The sequence below is a fragment of the Anser brachyrhynchus genome (assembly GCF_964034855.1).
Source record: "Anser brachyrhynchus genome assembly, chromosome: 10".
NCBI lineage: Eukaryota > Metazoa > Chordata > Aves > Anseriformes > Anatidae > Anser > Anser brachyrhynchus.
Window position 1 is genome coordinate 11,827,117 of NC_137705.1, and position 21,442 is coordinate 11,848,558.

Genomic DNA, 21,442 nt, shown 5'->3' on the forward strand with positions numbered 1-21,442 from the left:
CTAGACAATACCCAACTGTATTGTAAGAGCTGTTGGGAGCAAGCCAGAAAATTTGGCAGCACGACATGGAACATTTGGGCTTTCAACACTTAGGAACATATGGAAAGAGGTTTGGAAGAGTGCCACATGGGGTGTTACTTGGAAGATACTACATTTCTTCATCATTTTTTGTGGACAGAAGTAGAAGAAATTTCACTTTTTTGAAGGATCCTAATTCCTGTTCATTTTCAATGATGTACTGCTGCTCTGGAACTAACCACTATGTTCAGTAGCAAATAAGCTGCATGTTTATGGGCAGCTGCAGATGGGTAATTATACAGGTGACAGTATTGCAGATCTTCCCAAGTTCTTACCTCCAAATTCATGAGATCCCTCACAGCTGAACCCAAAAGGCTACACTCTGGTGACTCAGACCACGCTGGGAATGAGGATGCGTGGTGCCTGGCCTGAGCCAGGATGTGTGCCTCATGCTGAGGACAAGGCCCTGCCGGGTGGCCCATCCTTCGTGCTCCCCCTGCAGCCATCTGTCCCCCCATCACCACAACACCCACGGACGGATGGACACTTTGGGCTGTCTGCCTCTGGCACGTACCTTCATCATATGGGTCAGAACAAGTCACAGCTGGGGCAGCAGAGGAATGCGAGAGAGGAGCCACCTCCAGATGAATACTGAGGAGTGGACATCCAAGACGCAGCAGCATCTTTGGGCCACATTACGGACAAATGCCTCATGCCCATGACAGGAGAAGTCCATGTGTCTCCGAGTCATTGCCTTTGTTTGTCAGAAAAGTGATGCATACTTTCCTCCATATTTTGGTAATTCATTTGCCATAAGTGCTGCTTAGGAATACATTTTCATGCATTTTTTTTGTGGCATAACTGTGCATTAGGTATGGGGCTGAAGCAAATGCAGGATTTATTGGAATACGCAAACCTACATATGTTGTCTTAATTTGCACTATTGGCACATGAGCCCTGCAGCTCAGTGAATTAATCTCTCCAACTGGTAGGAAAGCTCCATCATCATCTTGGTTCAGCAATGAGGGACAAAGGCCAAGAGATCTGCAGGGGCTTGTACCGAGTGATGAAGTCACAGCAGTCAGAACTATGGTCTCCCTTGGTGTCCTGAGCAATAAACCACCCAGCTCTGCTGGGACTACATCTGGACAGCAGGATGGAGGCTCTTCTGGGTTTTTCCCTCAATGCTTGTCCTCAGTAACTCAGACCAGGGCAGGCCACTGCTCTTTTTGCCCTGTGTGTGCTCTGTTTTCATTCCTGGTGCAGGCGTAAGGGTGGTGGGAAGAGGTATGTGCCCAGCTCCCCTCCAGCCTGGGTGCGTGGTCATGTCAGGGAGCTGGGAAGTGCCCTCAGACCTTGAGCTTTGGTTCCAGCCTGTTTCTTGCCCACATGGCCACTGGGGCTTTTTCACTTGCGTTTTCACGTCACGGTTCATTTCAGCACAGAGCAAGTTCCTGTTATTTCTTTGCTAAAGGCATGCCGGGAGTCACCACAGCATCTCCAGGCTCTGAAAAGGATGAGCAAAGGCTAAGAAAGTGGCATCCAGGAGCAGGGGCTGGGAGCACGGAGGAATTGGTGACCAGATGGAGGAAAGAGCATTTCCTCCGAAGGAATTCAAAGCCCTGTGGCAATAGCTCTTGAGGATTGACCATGTAGGTCAGGAGAGCAAAAAAGCTGAATCATCTGAATGGGATTTATTTTGAATGAAACCCCTGCATTCCTGAATAAAAGCTGGGAACAATATGGTGAGTTGGGAGCATTTTTAGCCGCATATTCTGTGGCTGTGGCATTTCTAAGCCAGCTAAATTCTTACTTAAAATTTTTTTAGTATTTTGTTTCTTCTTACAAAACACATAAGCCTGACAAACATTACAGTTATTTTATTTTCTACTCTGTATAGCCACAATGGCTTCAAGTTCTGCTATTCTGGGTATGCAGTTCCCTTCCTGAGTTTCAATTTTTGTCTCCATTTAGAAATCTTCTTTTTGACCGTAACATGGTTATGTCCATAATTTTCTTAGTGACATTAAAAGCCTATAAACCAATGTACAGAACAGCATTTCCCCAACCCCCCATCCAGTTACATGCTTCTTTGCATCTCCATTCCCATCTCTACAGATCTAAAAGAAGAACAAATTCTCTCCTATCAGCCCATTCCTCCTGTCTGATTAACTGGCTGCTATCAGGGTTTTCCCTTTGCACTGCTGCAGTTTCATTTCCAGAGAAAGAAACCCAGTGGATGTTAAGCTCCCGGACTATGGCACCACTGAAAAAAAACAACAAACATCTTTCTTTTTCTACCAAAGGGCTGGCAGTGCCTCCTCAGTCAGGCTGCTGTGAAAATCAGCAGCTATTTGCCTAGAGGCATCAGGCAGTGCAGTGTAACTCAGCAATAACTGCTTGTGGGGGGATCAGGAGGGAAACCCCAGAAGACAGACTGTAGGTGCAGGAGCACTGGTGAGCAGTTGACTTCGGGGGCTTTCTGTGGCCTTTTATTTTTTAAGGTTGCCTGAATTTGTCGAAGGCTCTTTCATTTAGACGACAGAAAGACCTACAAATTAAGCAACATCTAGCTCCTAATGTGTGAAACTGCAATTTGCATACATCACGGCAGCTGCTGAGTCGGCCCTTATTACCTCCGCTGGAGTGTTAATTTAGCCTCAACTTTCTCATTTATTTAAATGAGAAAGCAGCGGGTGGCTGGCATGCCACATTATCCATGAGGCAACCTGGGATTCAGGTTGACAGAGCCAGGAAGAGCTTTCTATTCAGAGGGACTGCAGGGGTGCTGCTCCCTGGGCTGGCGGACACAGGCGAGCCCTGGTTGCCCTTGCTCTGCTCTAAAGGTCAGCACTCGTCCTAAGGAAAAAAAAATCAGTGTTGGGTTTGGACTGAAATAAGAGATAATAGGATTACAATGGATTCTCTGGTCAAGTAAATCTCTCTGTTTCTGTTTTCCATATATATATGTATTCAAACTGACACAGTGTATATGGATATGATAACCAATATATCATAACTAGCTGTAGCAGAAGGCACACACAACAACCTCCACTTGCAGAGCACCATGTGAAATGAGGCTCAGCATGGTGATCAGGGCCTGAATGAACCCCAGGTCCTCGCCCAGCCAGGAGGATGCTGGAGCCCTCCCTGCCCGCCAGGAGGAGGCAGCAGCTGTGTCCCCGAGGTGCCATGGCCAGCCTGCAGGCACTCAGCGCACGGCTGGCTCGAGTGGATGAGCTGACATCACAGGACTACGCGCGTGCTGAAAGTAAAGCAAGATACCAGTCCCTGAGTCAGAGGCTGTCTCACACTCCGGGAAAAGAAAATATGCTCTGCGCCAGGAAGGAGAGGATTAAGTCCTAGAAACAAGGAATTGGCCATTCCCAACTAATTCCAGGAACAAATGTAAATGTTGGAGCAGTACAGAGCTTCTTACTGCCTCACCAGGGGGTTTTCTGGCTCAATGCCGACGATTTTCCATTTTGCTTTGGCACTGACCCTTCTCAGCCTCATGCCCGTGTGCGTGACACAAGCGCAGGGCTGAGGCCCTGGGGGTGAGGAGAAGTGGCCGTGCTGGGGAGCACCCATGGGCATAGAGCCACGTGCAAGCCATGGGTTTGCACCACTGGTTAATGAAGCATCTCTATGCATTTGTCAGCAGAGCCAGAGCAAAATTACAGAATCACGGCGAGAGTGAAAGAGGAGATAAGCTCAGCTCCATGTGTTGGTTGCAGCATTTCAGACACAGCAAAGGAAAACTGTGCCCCGAGTTTAACCAAGCTGATGTAGATCTCTTCTAAAGCTCAGCTCTAATTGACTGTGTCTTGTGTGCCCACACGCTGCTAGCCACGATGCAGCCTCGCCTGTGGACAATTTGCATGCACACCACGTAATTACCCATCAAAACAGGTTTTCTCCTTTTGGATGAGCTGTAAAGGCCATGTATCTGTTCCCAAAATCAAAGCACACCCTTGGAAACTGGCGGGACTTTTGCCTAGCAAGGCGGTGTTTTTCCAGTAGGTTAATTACAGGATGTTGAGATTCAGAATGGGATTTCTTTGTTCATGCAGCACCAGAAGGTACGGCACGGCTGGTGCCGCGCAAAACTTGTTCTAAGACATTAAGTTCAACATATATTTCCCAAACACCGATATATTCACGTCAAATGTCTCTCACACCTACTTCTTATCATTGTTTTAAAATTTGCTGTTAAAAGATCACACATTTGTTGTATTGCCACAGATATTTTCCGTTTTCCATTAACTTAACCTCATTCAGCAAAACTTTTGTCTTCGCCCACTTCTCAGCCATTCATTTTTGTAAATCAAAATCACCATGACAACAGATAATGATATTAGAACAAAGGGATTGTGACTTAATTACACGAAGAAGGTGGAAATGGGGTTGGCTTACAGCAGAGAAAGCTTCTATTTCCATCAGACCTAGCCCAAGCCTGATTCACCGCTGCGTAACTCCACTTGTGCAGTCAGAAATTGCTGCTGGCAGCGGAGGGTCCCAGACAGGCTCAGGGCTGCCCATTAATTCAGGGAATTAACTAGAGGAATGTTCAGAGTTTTGTGAACAATAAAAAGGAATTTGTCTTCAAAAGTGCTAGTTAGCATTTTTGTGAAGCAGGCTCATTACATTAGCTGAAGAAATGTACTCATAAAGGAAACATTCTTATTATTATGGCAGCAGAGTGGTTTGGTATAAATAAAATTTATTACATATATGTTCCATGTTAACCATCACGGTGCTATAAATTGTTCCACCTCACAGGAGAACAATGCAATTTAGGGGATATGGTTCATTTTTATCATAGCTGTGGCATTTCATCAGTTTACTGTTCCATCCTGGCTTCTGTGAAAACTATAGTATCAGATTGGGCATTTTTATTTCTAAGATAAAGCTGAACATTTAATAAGAACAATCTGGGAGTTTAGGCAGTATATATCTTTGTAATCTGATCTACTGAGTTTTCTGACATGAGTAAACTTTAATCATGTTGATTTTTTCCTTTGTTTTGTTCACAAATTATATGAAATAGGCTTTTTAAAACAATGTATATCTTAATTTTCACCCTAAAACCAACTAATTGCTCTTAACAATTGAACATTCCTGAACACTCCTCTCACCACTTTTGAGAAAACCCTATAATAAAACCATCAGACTAAAAATCGAGATAAGGAAATACATTTCATTTTCAATTTTCTCAGAAGCTATTATGATCAATCAACCAATTAGCTCAGTGAATAAATAAATTAATGCCATTTAAAAAAGAACATTCTGAAAACCCCTTAATGCCTTTCTCAACTAAAAGTATAGGCTCAACATCAATCAATTTTATAACCCTAATTTTTGCTTAATCTTTTTTCCATCTTTGCTTAAACATATGGAGATATAAATAGTTTGTTATGGCCCTCTTGATTCCCCTTTAATTTACGGAGTACGACACTATCAGAAGAGATCTGCAGCTGATGTAAATCAGCGCAGCCCCATTATTCTGGACCAATTTGGTGGGTCTGTTTCTGATTTACATCAGCATAAACAAGAAGATACTCAGGCCTTACGTCTGATTAAAAATATGCAGATAACACTTCTATGCAGTCAGGAATCCTTTCTCCAAAAGCTGTCAGCCTTTGTAGAAAGAAATACTTATTTCCCTTGAAAAGTGACATTTCACAAGCAATTCCAGCTCTTAACGAGCAGAAGAAAGTTTGGGGAAAATCCCAGCTGTAGAGATAGCGGTCTTGATTTTGAGTGTGACTTGAAGAGGGTGAGCTAGAGATGGCCTCTCCCCTCGGCTGGTACCCCAAATTCAGCAGTGAGTTTGGAATCAGCCTGGCCGTTGCCTGTGCTGGCACTGCTCCCTGCACCACGATCAGCTGTGGCACAGCGGCGTGCCTGGCAAGGGGATGAGAACAGCATGCAGCAACAAGGAGGACCAGGAGGAGAGAGGAACAGAGCATGGCCACCAGGCCTGCAGGAGCCTCCATGTCTGCAGCATCAGCCCCGCGAAGGGAGAGGTTTCTTTTCTCAACCCGCGCTGAGGGTACAAAGAGCCAAATCTTTGAAAGATGGATCCCAGGTATATCTGTGCGAGGAAATTAAACTTTCAATATTATGGGTAAAAAATTGCCCAGATCTAAATAAGCATCTAGGTCTGGGAGGAATCCTGCCCTCTCTCAGTAATGGCAAAACCTCCCTCTGTGTGTTTTCCCTGAGGGCAGGCGGGGAGAATGGGGCAGGTCCACATCCACCACCTGGTCTTCACCATCACCGTCTGCCCCTGGGGCAGCACAGGAGCTGTGCCATTGCACAAGGACCCCTCTGTCTGGGATTGCAGAGTCCGGCCAGCAGCCAGCCAGCCAGCACAGGGGCAGGAGAGCAGCATCAGTGCCAGTCAGCCGAGTCCCTGCATGCCCCCGCACATGATATTCGAGCAGCTCCATGTCCCAGCCAGGAGCCCAGCTCGGTCTATTCATAGCCCCAGCACCTCGCCGTGTACCAGCAGCTCTGCTGCTATGTGCGATTTCTGTTTCCCTCCCTTTTGAGCCCTGTCTCGCCCACGCAGCCTCACAGACACCTGCCGCTGCCGGCGTCAGAAAGGTACGCGTTAAATCTTTCCCCAGCTCGGAGCAGGGTGGAGAAGGGAGCTCGGTGCTGAGCAGGGCGGGCGCCATGGCAATGCCAGGGCTGCTTTGGGCTGCTGGGTGCGTGGGCACTTTGTGGGCAGGAGCGGCCGGGTGTATATCTAGGGGGACCTGTGAGGTTGCCAGAGATGGAGCTTCTGCACAGCTATGCAGGGTCTGCTGCAGGGAGTTGTGTGGCGGGGAGGATGTAGGACCCAAGGCTTACTGTCTGTTGGTTCCAAAACTGAAGCCCTCGAAGTATTTTGCACCTGCCATCCAGTTCAAAAAGGAGACACAAGCGATTAACTACAAAGTTAGGATGGGAGCCCCCAGCCAACATGGGGTGTGCTTGCAGCTAGAAGGGGTTTGCCAGCAGTGTGGAAATGGGATGCAGGGATTCTGGTCTGTGCCTGGGGGCTCTGTGACCCCAAAAGACTGCAGGCATCTGCCCTTGCTTCCAGCAGGAAGCTTGGAGAAGCTCCTACCTCTCCTATCACCATATCTATATGTGTCTGGGACTGATCCTTACCAACAAGAAGTTGAAAATGTTTCATATGAGGTTTCAGAGGGGACTGCAGATTTAGCACATATCGGGTATGTGTGAGTGCAGGGGCCATTTTGGGTCTGCTGCTCCCTTCTTCCCATGGGTTTGCTGTGAACTTTCTTTTCTGTGGGAACAGACATACCCAGATACTGGCTTGGTAGCAATTGAAATTGAAACTAGAGAAATTTATGGGAAAGGCTGGATTTGAACAGTAAATAAAGGAGTGCTGATGTCAAGTTCTAAGGGTTTACAACACGTAATTTATTTTAATTTCACTACTCAGTGACAGGGATACTAAGGTTTCACATGCTAGTATTTGCTAACCAAACAGATACATACTTTGGAATTTTATGTAAATACTGGTGATTACAGCTCACAATTTTTCTGCTGTAAAAATGCAGATAGAGTTTAGTCTGCACTAAATTGTTAAAATGTTTCTTTTAATTGTAATACAGTCCAATTATAAAAGCACAGTATGATATAATTTTTCCAGAAAGTAAGCCTTTCCTATACTCTCCAGTATGGTTAGAAAAAAGCAAAGTGAGAAACTTCTAAGACCTTTGCCAGGCTCCCAAAAGAGCTAATAAAACATGTTTTAGAAATACGTTTTTCTTCTGCTGGCCCCTGTCATTGGATATGCAAAAAACTTGCGCATCCTTCTGTGAATAAGCACTGTGCCACTTCCATTAGTTTTGATGCATAGGAAAATAATCTGCACATACAAACTCTAAAATGAAAGGGTTCTATATGTATGTATTTAGCTTCTATTCTTCTTGTGCAATTAATGCACATAATTGGCTCAGGCTGGGTTTTGTTTGTAGGGAGTTGTTTGTGGACAGAGCCATGTCCATTTTCTACTTGCATTGTAGGATTCTTTTGACTGACTTCACTGAGCATAGAATCAGATGAAGATTAAGGCCAGGTGAAGGTATATTTGAAAAGATGTCCCATGGGGTCTTTCATTTTCAGCTTCTTTGATTTTTTTTTTTATTTTTTTAATATGAATCTATAATGGTTTAAAAAAAAAGCCTAGGATTTGCTGAGGTAGGATCAATATTAAACCAATCCCACATCTATGCCTCTGCCTTGGCATTAAACAGAGCTCAAACTGACAAATCCTTCCAGAACCACAAACTACGCAACCACTTTGAAAGCTGATCAAAGCATCTTCAAGTCTTCGATGGTCAAAGCTGCTCCCAAACAGTTTCAGAAGCTTTGCAGGCTGCCTAAAATCTCATTGCTCAGTGTCCAGCTTCTTCTAGCCTGGTGAGACTTAAGTCCCATTTTATTTTTATTTTAAATGAAGAGCAACAAAATGGGGAAGAAAAGACATAAGCTACTGAAGAAAGGCCAAGTTGTGTCAGATGTGGCAATGTGAACGGAGATGACTTCCAGTCTGCTGACAGTGGGACGCCTACAGGGCACAGGCACGCACCCGTGGGAACACAGCGCCTGCACAACTGCCCGCCTTTGCTGCTCTGAAGTCAGCAGCCTTTCTGCACTGAGAGCTCCCACCTGCAGCACTTGCACACTGTAACCTGCTAGGAAAGCTCTCATGGGCATGCCCAGCACCGAGTTCTTCAGCAGGAGCTGGCTCGTGCTTGGCTGTCATAAGACTTCTGATGGCCTTGGCTCAGGCTCCTCAGTATCAGATGGGATGTGAAAATAAATAAGGTGCCACAGGGTCTGAAGGAGGAAAATAGTTAAAATCTCTCCCAGGAGTACTGCCATGCTTCATCTCATGTAGGCCGATGGCACGATTTGATCTGCAGTGTTCACAGTTTCAAACCCTTACAGTTCCTTTGTCCCTTCCAGCAATAAATCAGATTATCTGAAACAGACTTGCTATAGGGCTGATCCTGGGAGATGGGCAGGTCTGAGCAAGGAGAGTTCTTTTTCTGATATTAATCGGAAGGAGATCACATAATCTGGTAAACATTTTCAAGAAAGTTGGGGCTGAAGTTCTGCCATTAAAAGTGATGCAGACACTTCAGTTATGAAATTACAGTGAGCTTAAATGGGACTTGGACTTTTAAATTCCTTGGATGCCTTTGAAAACCTGGAAATCCTGAATCTCTAGGTAACTAGCGACTAGTAGAATACTGAAAACCTCAGGAAAGGTATCCTGGCTGCTGGTATTTATGGTGGTGTATGAGATGCCTCCAAATGCTGTATGCCTAATTGTCACAGGGAAATATTTATTAAAAAAGTATGTACCTGTATACGCTCTCAAAAAATATAGACAAAAGTTCTATAAAAATAATTGGATGTTCTCCCACTTAAATGCTCTTCTACAAGTTTCTGTATTTTATCTGGCCAGAATGGATGGAAATCATTGAAGAAATAATATATAAGTCAAAGCAAGAAGTAAATGTTTCCTGAAAATGTGAGAGACCTTTTCAGGACAGCTCTCTGGCAACATTTCCCAGTTTGACCACCAATAACTATTATCTGAATGTGCTTTTTCAGCCAGTTGGGGGTCTAACTTGCATTGATTTAGTCAGTTAATTTAATCACAATTTGTTTCTAATGATATCATGTGGGATCGTATCAGTAACTTCACTCAAGACAAAGTATCTAATTAATCCTCTAATATCACTAAAAAAAAAAAATGAAGAAAATGAGATTGGACTGACATAATTTGCTCCTGATAAATAGGTGCTATAGCTGCTTTTATCACCTTATTGCCCTCTGAATTCTTATAATTCAATTTCTTCCGGCATCTTTCCAGGTATCAGAATTAGGCAAGTTGGTTTATAATTCCCCAGAATCCTCCTTTCATTGGCTTATTCTTTTTATATATTTTCCCTGTATCACGATTAGCGTTATTATTTGCTCTTCCTGAGTACCGGGAGGTCTTTTGTGCGGTTCAAAATCTCAATCTTAAATGCCAGCACAGCCTTCACAATTAAACACCCAGATTATAACATGATTATCATCTGGGTGTTGATTTCTGCCTGGCTGTGGCTGTCAGCCAAATGTCATCATGCACACAATTAGCAGATTTGCTTCCCGGCTCACCGATAACAAAGGAAGCACAAATAATTCATAGGCAGAGGCACCGGTTCTTTGATGTGACTGAACTCTGATCCGCTCAGCACCTGAAGGGAGGCAGGCTGAAGACCGGACAGCCTCATTAAAGCGGAAAATAATGAAAAAAGGCAAGGAGGATGAGGAGGAGGCAGGAGTGCCCCATGCCGGGCGCTGTGACCTCTCCTGGGCCGGGTCCCGCAGCTCCCACCCTCCTGCCATGGCGCGGGAACGAGCAGGTTCCTGGGCACAGAGGGAGAGGCAAGGAAAATCTATGTCCCAGACCAAACCACAGACAAAATAATCTCTCTAATTACAAGGTAGCCTTTTATTTTTTTTTTCAGAGGTTAAGGGAAATTCCTGATGAGACGCTTCCATCTGGTTTACAGTCCCCTTGCACTGGGGCAGTTCAAAGAGGCTGCAGTGTAACTGAGAATCGAGGACAGCGTTTATTTATAGTCTGATGGCCTCATAAAAGCTGTAGAGCGGAGCTCACAGCAGCGTACTTATTTATGTTTTAAACTGCTCATGCAGCACCCTACTGCCTTGCAAAACGCATGCTGTAGCTCCTGCATAAAATTATATATGGCTCTTTACAAGGTTCATGACATAAAGGTAAAAAAAAATAAAAAAATAAAAGGCAAAATTAGACTAACATGAAAATAAAAGTGGCAGCCAGAAGTGGAGGAAAATTAACAGCGTGGGTCTGAAGTAAAGTACCATTAAATGAAGATTTTCACCTGAATCCAGTTTTCAAAATAGAAGAAAGAAATATCCAAAAACTCTGAAGAAGGCAATAACTCTGTTTTTAGCTCCTGGTGACATTACAAAGGATCTGAGCCTTGCACTGGGGTTTTTATAATGACAACCCAGCCTCTGGCACAATCTCAGTATAGTGTCTCACTGCAAATTATATTTGTATCACATTTATCCTTTCTTTTAATATCACTGTACCATCTCTTTGCTCTGTAACCCAGAGGGGAAAACAAAGCAGCACCGTTTCATTATTACCCTTTAATAGTCTTTCCAGTGATATACGGGAGAATATTAATATCTTTCCAGTGACCTCACCTAAACACTGCTAAAAGCCAGGAAGGGAGTGACAAGTTTGCAGCTAATGCAGGGGGATGAAATTCTGGTTAATGAAAGGATTTCACCCCTGGGTTTTAATCCTGGTTTCTTTTTAACCTTTTAGCTCCAGTTTCCCCAGCTGTAGGATGGAGAAATGAGACTCCCACGTAGGGTGGAGGCTCCTTGCAGCACTCAGCCCAGGGAGGAGGTGGTGGGCATGGGTCAGCCCCAGGAGAGGGGAGGCACACCGCCAACAACCCCACGCGGGCTGCACGGGGAGGATGCTCAGGCATCCTCCAGCAGCTTCATGGGTGGTAGAGGAGAGCACCCCGCACCAGGTGCAATGTCCACAGTCACCTGGATGATGGATGTAGGTTTTTCTGCCTTACATAAGCTGTGCCTGAAGTAGTACACAAATGGTGCAAGCTACTCTGTGCTTTAAGACTCCTTTTGCTGACGCCTTACTGGAGGAAGTGAGGAGAAAAAGGCTGTAAGCATGTTGTGCCAGATATCCGAATCGCTGTTAAATGAGCACACAGAAGTTGTAAATCTGCTAAACCGCGTAATCAAAGACAGTGTTGCTCTTAAGAAAGCTAAATTAATGGTGAAAGAAAATTTAAAGTTGACCAGCAAAGGAAGTGAAATTATAACTCAGTTCTACATGCTGCTTCTTCCTGATATGTATAAAAGTCTGGAAAAGATGGTGATGATTAATCATCTTCCTTGTTCTTCACATTAGAAATGCACATTTTGTCCATTACAGAGAAGCTGGAGGATGTGTGAAGTTATGGCATCACAAAAGAGAAAGGAGAGAACTTGATCAGTTTGGAGGAAAAAGCTTGGTTAGTTCAGATTGCTAAATGTGACTGGAGTCTTGTCTGTAGTTAACTCTTCCATTGAGTTGTAGAATTAACAGCCTGGTTAAAACACTACAGCTCATCAGCTTGAGATATGTGTGCTCATGACATATGATATTTGAGATATGGTGTAGTTCCTTTATCAAAATACAGTGAAAATCAAACACTGCAAAATAATAAAACAGGAAGAGGGGGAAAACAACAATTTGGTCATCTGATTACCACAAAGGATTAAAAATAGAACAGTTTCTGCTTTAAAAAAAGGCTTCTATTGACTGTTTAAAGAAAAATAAATCTACATTTTGGAGATACCGTCACTCTATTTTTGTACTAAACTTATTGTCTTTGATTGATTTTAAAAAGTACCGTAAGAAAAGCTCAGAGCTTGGCCCATATTCAAACTATAAAGTTAGTATTTTGTCTTCCAAAACCATTTTTGAAGTCTGGTAATAACCCAGATTCATTTCTCAGATGTGTTGCTTCTAGTTCCAGATCTGGACTATGGAAAGAAAAGATAAAATCAAGGAAATGCAAGTCATCAAGAATGCCTGGCTTTTAATTTAACATTCAAAGTGATGAATCTATTTAATTTGATAAAAACAGAATGATCACTACTTCCAAAAACAACTGAACGTCTAAAAGACTAGGTCTGAGATTGATAATATAGCTTCAGATTTCCTTTTCACCTGGGAAATAACTATAATATTTTAAAAAATTCAGCCTACCTAGGTCTGTAGAAAAAAATGGGACTGCTTGATAGGTAGATTTCAAAGAATTTCATATAATTATTTTTTTATGTTGATGCATATATCTTTAATAAAACTAAGACTAATCTTTGTGCTTTCAGGATTTGAGAAAGCCAGTTCAACCAGTCGTATGCGATCCTGATCCTGCAAACATTTAAGCTGGTGAGGAATGTTATTCGTTTGAGTGGTCCCATTAAGCGATTCATACCATGTTACAAATGTGTTTCAAACATGGTTATACCATGGCTTTAGGACATGTCTGTGGGGCAGTGATTCATGACATGATTCCTTAATGCATTTCTGCCACAGAACTGTCCCATTACCACATTAGAGACAAAAACTGCTAAGGACTGCTATCCCTGACGTGATGGGTAAGCATTATTCTCCCGTTGACAGCTTTACCACTGTATTCTGCAGCCAGCTGATCTGAAAGCTCATGAGGTTCACTGAAGGGCCCCAAATCCCCGACAGAAATGGGACTGTGAACTTCCTTCTGTTTTCCCCAGTAAATAAAAATAGAGGGATTATGTAAATAATTACAATTCAATTAAAATCCCATTTACAGTAAGTGAAACACAAACTCAGTGAACGCGCAGCACTTCAGCATCCCACTGAAAGGCAGGAGAACAGCTGGAAAGCTGGTCCCTGTTTTACTGATCCTTTATTTATATCAAAGCAAGCCGGTAGCAACTCTGTAGGAACCAGTGACCTACACCTCGAGGTGAAAGAGTAACGAACCTGGCCATTTATTTAGACTGAATAGCTTCCTGCCCATTATTCTCCCATATTTCAGGTGTGGGAGCTCTCTGCCCACAACACCTTGACCAAGATTCTTTCTCGCCTTTAAGCCTGGGGAGAAAGCTACCAGTAAAGCAGGGAGTGACGAGGCAGCTTTGCAAGGATGTAAGCTCAGGGCATTTGAATCAAAACCATTTTGCCCCCATAAAATGCCACTGAACTGGGTTGCACTAAAGTGATTTTATTTCCCACCCACTTTGCAGCAGTGTAGATTACTGTAAAAAGTATGAGAAAAGTCTGAAGTTCTGGCTTCTTAGTCTTGTAAAAGCCTTTCTTAAAGTCTCAGTTCAGGCAAAACTCCTGATTTGAGAAGAGCTAAACAGAAAAGACACTGCTCCATTCTCCTGTTGAACCTGAAGGGGGATGTTGAAAATGTATGGTACTTTCAGCTTCTAACCAGTGGGCCAATTTCTGTCAGGTGCATGTGAGAATACATGAAAACTTGAATATCCGAGAGAGTAAGGGGCGGGGGGGTGGGGAGAAGGGGTTGGAATACTGAATATTAAAGATAATTTGGAGTACTGATTTTTATTTTTTGTCTTGGAGACCTTGAGCATGAATTCTTACCATAATGTAACATGCTTTTTGTGTATTACTGATTTATGTCAAACACTACGGAACAATTTATCTTTAAATATGAACAGCAATATTCCTTTGCTCAAGAATTTGTTGAATAACAGTGTTATTCTTCTAACTCCAGAAACATTCCCAATGAAGGTCCTGGATTCCAAGGAGATTTAAAAAGGGAGAGTTTTGAGAGCAAACATGGATCATAAAACTGAGGAGAAAAGAAAGCAGCACCATAGCTTGACTTTGCTGGAACAAGTAAAGAGAATGAAGGAATCAACAGAGATAGTTGATGTTGTGCTAGTTGCAGAAGGTGAGAAATTCCCCTGCCATAAGGTGGTGCTGGCTGCCTTCAGTCCTTATTTCAAAGCCATGTTTACCTGTGGCTTGGCTGAGTGCACCCAAAGAGAAGTGGTGCTGTATGACATCTCGGCAGAGAGCGTGTCCGTAATACTCCACTACATGTACAGCGCGGATTTGCACCTCACTAACCAGAACGTGCAGACTGTTGCCCTGGCTGCGTATTTCATGCAGATGGAAGAGGTTTGCAGCGTGTGTCAGAAGTACATGATGGACCATATGGATGCTTCCAACTGCGTGGGCATTTACTACTTTGCAAATCACATTGGGGCGGAAGATTTATGTGATCAAGCGAAGAAATACCTGTATCAGCACTTTGCTGAGGTGAGCTTACAGGAAGAAATATTAGAGATTGAAGTCCAGCAGCTGTTGTCTCTCATAAAATCAGATGACCTGAATGTTTCCAGGGAGGAGAGCATTCTGGACCTTGTCATTAGATGGGTAAACCACAGCAGGAAGTCACGGGTAGAGTACCTTATTGAGCTCCTGAAGCAAGTGAGACTGGTGCTTGTCAGCCCATCCTTTCTCATGGAAGCCCGCAAAAGGAACACCATGATCCTGTGCAATTCAGAATGCAATGATATGTTTGAGGAAGCGTTGAAAACCATCAAGCTAGTCAGCCACCCTTCTCTCAGCCTGCGATACGGCATGGAGACGACTGATCTCTTACTCTGCATCGGCAACAATTCCCTTGGCATTAGGTCAAGGCATGGGAGCTACGCAGATGCCAGTTTTTGTTATGCTCCTGCAACAAAAAAGACTTACTTCATTTCCTCTCCAAAGTACGGAGAGGGCTTAGGAAGTGTTTGCACTGGTGTTGTCACTGAGAATAATGATATTATTGTGGCAGGAGAGGCCAGCGCTGCCAAAATGTCTAGACAAAAAAACAGGAACATCGAAATTTATAGGTGTGTACCCTCTGTCAAAAAAATTCCCTAAGATTTAAAAATTTTAAATCAAGTTGATGTTTCTGGGATCAAGGAAAGACCATTAGACAAAATGTTCATTAGCTGAAAGTTTTCCCGGAGATTTTGCCTACTTTAAGCAGTTTGTCACAATTGATCTTCACGGTACAAGGAATTATATATATACAACCGAGTCTTCGTGCTTTTTCTCCTGGAAGGAGGAGGGTTTACTGTAATGGCATCTCTGTGTAAATAAGCTTGATTAGATTCTTCTTCAATGTACATGGATTTTATGTACTCCCAACTTAGATCTCAACATTTTCCTTGGATTATCTTTTCATGGTCTTTAGTGGGGGTAAATGAGTCAAGCAAAAGTCCTGAGGAGTCCAGTAAGCCAGAGATAACACTCTTCCCTAAAAATGCCATATTGATGAAAGCTCAGAGATGAAAAGATAATGATCAGTAATTTAAAGTTCTATTTTACTCATGTCTTTTTCAGGTGAGCCCATTTTAAAGGAAACCAGAGCTTTTCTGGATTAAAGACAAAATTAAAAAAATAACAGTTTTCAAACATAGGTATCTAAATTTAAGGAAATAAATCCCTACAAAGACAGACAAAAGTTGCCTTATTTTCAGCAGTGTTGAACTCTCACTCTTCCCATGAACTTCAGTAGAAATGGTGATTGAGCAGCACATGCAGAAATAAGGGAGTCCTTACCTTAATTAGGGTCAAATATCTTTCAAAATATGCATAAAATTAGGATCCCTAATACTAAAGATGCTTGATCTTGCAAATATTGGGCTCAGTTCTACAACATGTCTGTGAAGGGGAAAGCTCCTCTTGTCATCATATCACTGAATAAACATTGGAGGTTGAAGGGGATAACATTTGAAACAAGCTGATGGGACATCGATGAGCCAGGGCATTTACAGCTTTGGATTTCCCTACAGATACCACCAGCGAGGAAACCAGTTTTGGCACAGCCTGTGCACCGCTCAGCTCCGTGAACTCTATGCATTGGGTACTGTCCATAATGATCTCTATGTAATCGGAGGGCAAATGAAAATGAAAAATCAATACCAAGTCACCAACTGTGTGGAGAAGTATTCCATGGAGCAAGGTACCTGGAGAAGCACAGCACCTCTGCCAGTACCACTAGCCTGCCATGTGGTGGTGACAATGAAGAATAAGCTGTACGTGCTGGGTGGCTGGACACCACAGGTTAAGAAAAGTGCCAGTTATGTTGCTTTCTTTGTGTATTAACAAGCAGAACCATGTTTCCTTTATACGATGTGTAATTTTATGGTGCTTCTTGCATGGGAGAAGAAAAAAATTGCTTGCATTCTTTCCATATCTTTTGTAGGAAAACCAAACAGGTTAAAGGGGAACAATAGCCATATTGAGCCATCCTCACCGTAAATAACCACTTCAGGAAGGGCAGTTCTTTCATGGCGGTGTGCACAGTGAGCAAGTTTAAAATATATCTTCTGTGTCAACATGAGTTCTAGTTTAAATAGCTAATGGGCTAAAAACACCTTATTTTTTGTGAAAACTTAAAATAAGTAGGATGATATTTATTTGGCATATTTTGTCATCACAGGCTTTGAAAAATGGATTAATTTCAGCCTTTCTTCTCCTTATATACTGTCCTCTAAATTTTAAAAGTATCAGTAAATAATGGTGTTTAAATAACAGAGACTCTTAACTGAGTCCCATCTTCAAAAAACATGTACACGGGTAAATTTTGGAGCCAGATTTATATCTGAAATTTAAAGTTCACCTCAATCTCTCAGGAAACTTTCTTGATTAATGCTCATTCGTTTAATTTTTATTACATTTTAAACGAAAAGGTGAAGCATTCTCTGGAAAAGAGATTCCTGTAATCAGTCCATTTTTTAGTTTCAGTTGCGTTGCTTGGCCATGTGAAGTTTTAATGGAAATTTTCAACAAGACCACAACTACCATTTTCAGTAGTACAGTGAATATACAGAATTATGCCATGAGGCAGATGGATGTCAGAAACAGTGCTCACTCTCTCTACTTGCTCCCAGTGTGAAAAGATCTTTTTTAAGACTGTAGCCTATTCTTATTTACTGCTCAGTGCAGTTTAATTTTGGGTATTCAAGAAGGAGCCCCACATTTACTTGACAATGATGTAGAACACCTGTAATCATTACTGCCAGCTACAATATTTTCAGTCTGTCTTCACATCTCGTTAGTTTGTGATCCCTTGGAATACTTTGCTGGTTGAAGTACTTGAGCAAGATGTATTCAGCAAACAGAATTTCCACCTCTTTGGATAATATGAGTGCAGAAGTCCCCAAAGAAGGCAACAGAAAGATCAGAGAGCATTTGTGATGCTAAAACAGCTGAGCAAGGATACCTGGCTATTTAAAGAAATGAATGGTGAGAACACACTTGCTGTAGAAAAAATCTGTCCATAGAAAACAAACTAAAAAATTACAACTGTAAGATATAACAAAATAAATGTAGAAGCCAAACAACCAGCTTTGTCCTTCTTCAGTGCTGGAGAGGGTGCTCATCCCTATGGTATCCATCGTCCCCTTGCTCTCACCTGCCAGGCGGGTGGTGGTGGATGCGACTGCCCCAGCTGCGCTGCGGGCAAGGAGCCGCCTTTGTGCTCGGGCAGCACTGAATGTTCTGTCGGTCCCTAACGAACACTAACCACATAGCACTGACAGAGTGCTGTAAAAGCCTGTGTCCGTTACGGGACACAGATAAATACATGTTCCCTTCCCACTCAGGCTTTGCAAGGGGAACAATGCAAGACAAAGTCAAGCCAGGACATGAAGGGAAAGCTTGGGAAGGCGAGAGCTTGATTCGCTGCAGCATCGCTCCATTTCAGCACGGGTCTGTCCTCACTGAAATGCAAGGGGATCAAGTTGGGTTAGCTGGGGTCCCTTAAATTGGAAGCAAGCACTGGCGGAAGTCTGAGAGGAAGGATTCTGTCCCATGCGACAGAGAGAAGGGGCACTGGATGTTATGTTTTCTGTGCATGAAGAGCACAGCATGTGCTCTGAAGTGGCTCATGTGCACACCACCACAAAAAAAAAAAAGAGATAGGATGTGAATTTAGTGCATGTCAGATGGTGTCTGCTCTTAAGTGTATGCTTATTCTGTATTGCAAATATGCAGTTACCCCCTCTCTCAGTGAATAAATCAGTATTTCACACCTATCATGGAGAAAAAGCATTCTCCCGGGCACTTGAATGCAGTAACCAAGGGGTTATATATCTGTCTAAATTTAATTTGTTTTCTAATATTTTGTCCATTATATCAGTGCTGGAAAGGTCTTTTTGGAAAGTAAAATAGCAAGCAAAGCAAGAAAACGTATACCAACTTTATAAGTAAGGAAAGTATCTCTCTTCTTCTCCTCCTCTCCAAGTGAAACCTTTCATCCTGAAATATTTCAGAATCCTCTCCACACAGCCTGCAGCTTACATCCAAAGTGCAGTACCCATAAAACATAATCTGAGCTTCCTGTGTTATACGAGAGGGGGAGAGAAGGGAGAAGAAGATTAGGAAGAACAAGATGAGTAGGAGTGAGTATAAAAAGAATATTGTGGCAGCAAAAGTATAGCAGGGTGTTAGGAGCTTGTCATTAAAAGTATTGAAGGAGAAGTTACCACAGTCAAACAACTTTACTCTGGCTAGGCTGACTAAATAAATGTACATATGACTTGAGGCTAAGCTATGTATATAAATAGGCCTGAGCATGGCCAGCTAAGTACCTCACTGGGACTCATGGTATAGTCTGAATAACAGTGGAAGTAGAAATTCAACCTTTAGCAGGGAGGAAAAATATCTTATAGCAAGGTTTTCCTTTCTATTATCATTAGGACTTCACAGCAGCATTGTAAAAGAGTTTCATTCTGCCAGAAATGGACCCATGAATGTACTGTTATTACACAAATCCTCATCTTTACTGCTACAGAATATAAATGCACTCTTATTCATTTGCCTTCTACAACGCACTCCCAGCCGCAAGTCATGGATGCCGTTAAGCCGTAGTGTGTGTGCATCACTTCGCAGCTATAATTGATGTGTTTATGTTATTTATCTGCTCAGCTGTCTGCTGTGATTAATTGCACGCAGGCATGTGCGGAGGGCTCCAAATGTTGTATTATTATATGGCTGTCATATTTCATACAGATGGATCTGCCTGACGATGAGCCGGATCGATTAAGTAACAGAACGTTTCAGTACGACCCAGGCCAAGACAAATGGACAGAGCGTGCACCAATGAAGTACTCCAAATACCGCTTCAGCGCTGCCGTGGTCAACGGCGAGATTTATGTCCTGGGTAAGAGGAAACAGATTTTTAACAGATAGCACCATGACTTTGTCTTTTTTCCAGCAATTTGCTTCTGTGAAGTGAAATATCTCACCCTTTGCTAGGTACTGTAGGACAACGTATGTTGGACTGAATGGATAGTATTTTTCAGGGTCTATTTTTTCCCCACATAATTTCTTCCTTCCTTAATTCGTGTAGATTAAATTAAGTGAATGTTTAGTGCTCTGGATTAACATAACAAAGATACTTTGCTTTTTAAACTGCTTTTCTTTGGACTACTGGTGTGCGCTATAAATAATAATGAGTTTTAAAAGATGGGTAGAGAAACCTTGTTAGCATCATTTCACAGGTGACCAGTGGGATGCTAAGTAACATGTCCAGTGCCATGAAGGAAAGGCAAAGGGAGAAAGAGAATGTGGATGTCCCGGACAAAACCAACATTATTTGTGGATTCTGATGAAATTCAGTAAATCACGCTCTTCCACCCAACACAATGCAGTGCATTTTTTGGAAAGCCTGTATCTTTCACTTTGTCATTTTTTTAAATTAAACTTTTCATTTTTTGCTTTCAAAACAGTAGTTTGACCAAAAGTTTTAAGAGCTGTGTGGAAGAGTTCAGTAATCTCCTCCCCCCGAATCTGTTGTCCCGAAACAATCCCTGTCCGTATCCCTAGTTCTGCAGTTCATGCATGGGACACTCAGTGAAGGGACAACTCAGAAGCGTGCTCCATAACAGTGCTTGGATTCCCACAAGCATCACCCACTTTTGATATAAAACTTGTTCCTTAAGCAGAGCACCATCTCCGTGGGCTTCCTGTACTCTGCTCCCGTCTGCTGAGGGCAGAGGAAGGAGGAGAAGGGAGGCAAGCTGGAAACAGGGAAATGCAAGATGCCACCTTGCAAGGACCAAGCCTTGCTTCCAAGAAGAAGTAAAAAAAAAAAAAAAAAAAAAAAAAAGTAAGAAAAATCAAAAAAGTAATATAACTTTAGCTGGGTACATAAAGTAATGCTGCATGTAGATATGACTTATTTCAAGCAACTCTTGGCACATATTTTCAAACTAAGTTTGTCAGCTCTTTCACGCAGGATCTCTGTCTTCCTGTACAATTTGTACAGGTCTCAGCACATTCAGGATTAGGTGGAACTTTAGAGCATAAATGAAAAATCACTGCACAAAGTGTTAATCCTCTCTAATGTCTCTGATGTATGAATCCAATTTCTACCATAAATATGAAGCAAAAATCATAGATGGAACATTAGCTTTGAATGACACACAGTGACAGCCTCCTTGGTACGAGCGTAATGCTAGCTCTCATCCATGTAGGTGTAAATCTGTAGTAAGTATTCTGCTGATTTCAATTGTGTTGTGTCAGACTCATTTTTTCCCAACCCAGATCAGATTGTGATGCTTAGCCTTTGAAGTGTTAATTTTTGGAAAGTCCTGTTGGCACAGAACATAGAGTACACAGTCACTGTCCAAAAACCCTTCCCAGCCTAATTGCCAGCTCCAGCGTGTAAAACCCTAATGACTTAAATGGAATTATTCTAGAGCCACACTGATGGAAGGAAAATGAGAAATAGATTAGAGTTTTTTG

At 42.6% G+C, this 21,442-nt stretch overlaps 2 protein-coding genes across 8 annotated transcripts in view; one reads left to right on the forward strand and one right to left on the reverse strand.

Annotated features, from left to right (window-relative positions):
* MGLL (monoglyceride lipase) overlaps nucleotides 1-21,442 on the reverse strand; it is a 100,822-nt gene that overhangs the window by 72,626 nt on the left and 6,754 nt on the right. The gene's annotated exons all lie outside the window — the stretch shown is intronic.
* Nucleotides 5,274-21,442, forward strand: part of KBTBD12 (kelch repeat and BTB domain containing 12) — a 39,594-nt gene continuing 23,425 nt past the window's right edge. For 3 of the 7 annotated variants that reach the window (XR_013955594.1, XM_080606078.1, XM_080606074.1), the window contains exons 1-5: nucleotides 5,274-6,109; nucleotides 13,003-13,063; nucleotides 14,400-15,534; nucleotides 16,483-16,753; nucleotides 19,706-19,856. Coding sequence is in view for 6 of the 7 variants with exons in the window: in XM_080606078.1 (XP_080462204.1) it covers nucleotides 14,465-15,534; nucleotides 16,483-16,753; nucleotides 19,706-19,856 (1,492 nt within the window). In the remaining variant the exon portion in view is untranslated. The other 4 variants (XM_080606075.1, XM_080606077.1, XM_080606076.1 and 1 more) reach the window with 4 other exon arrangements.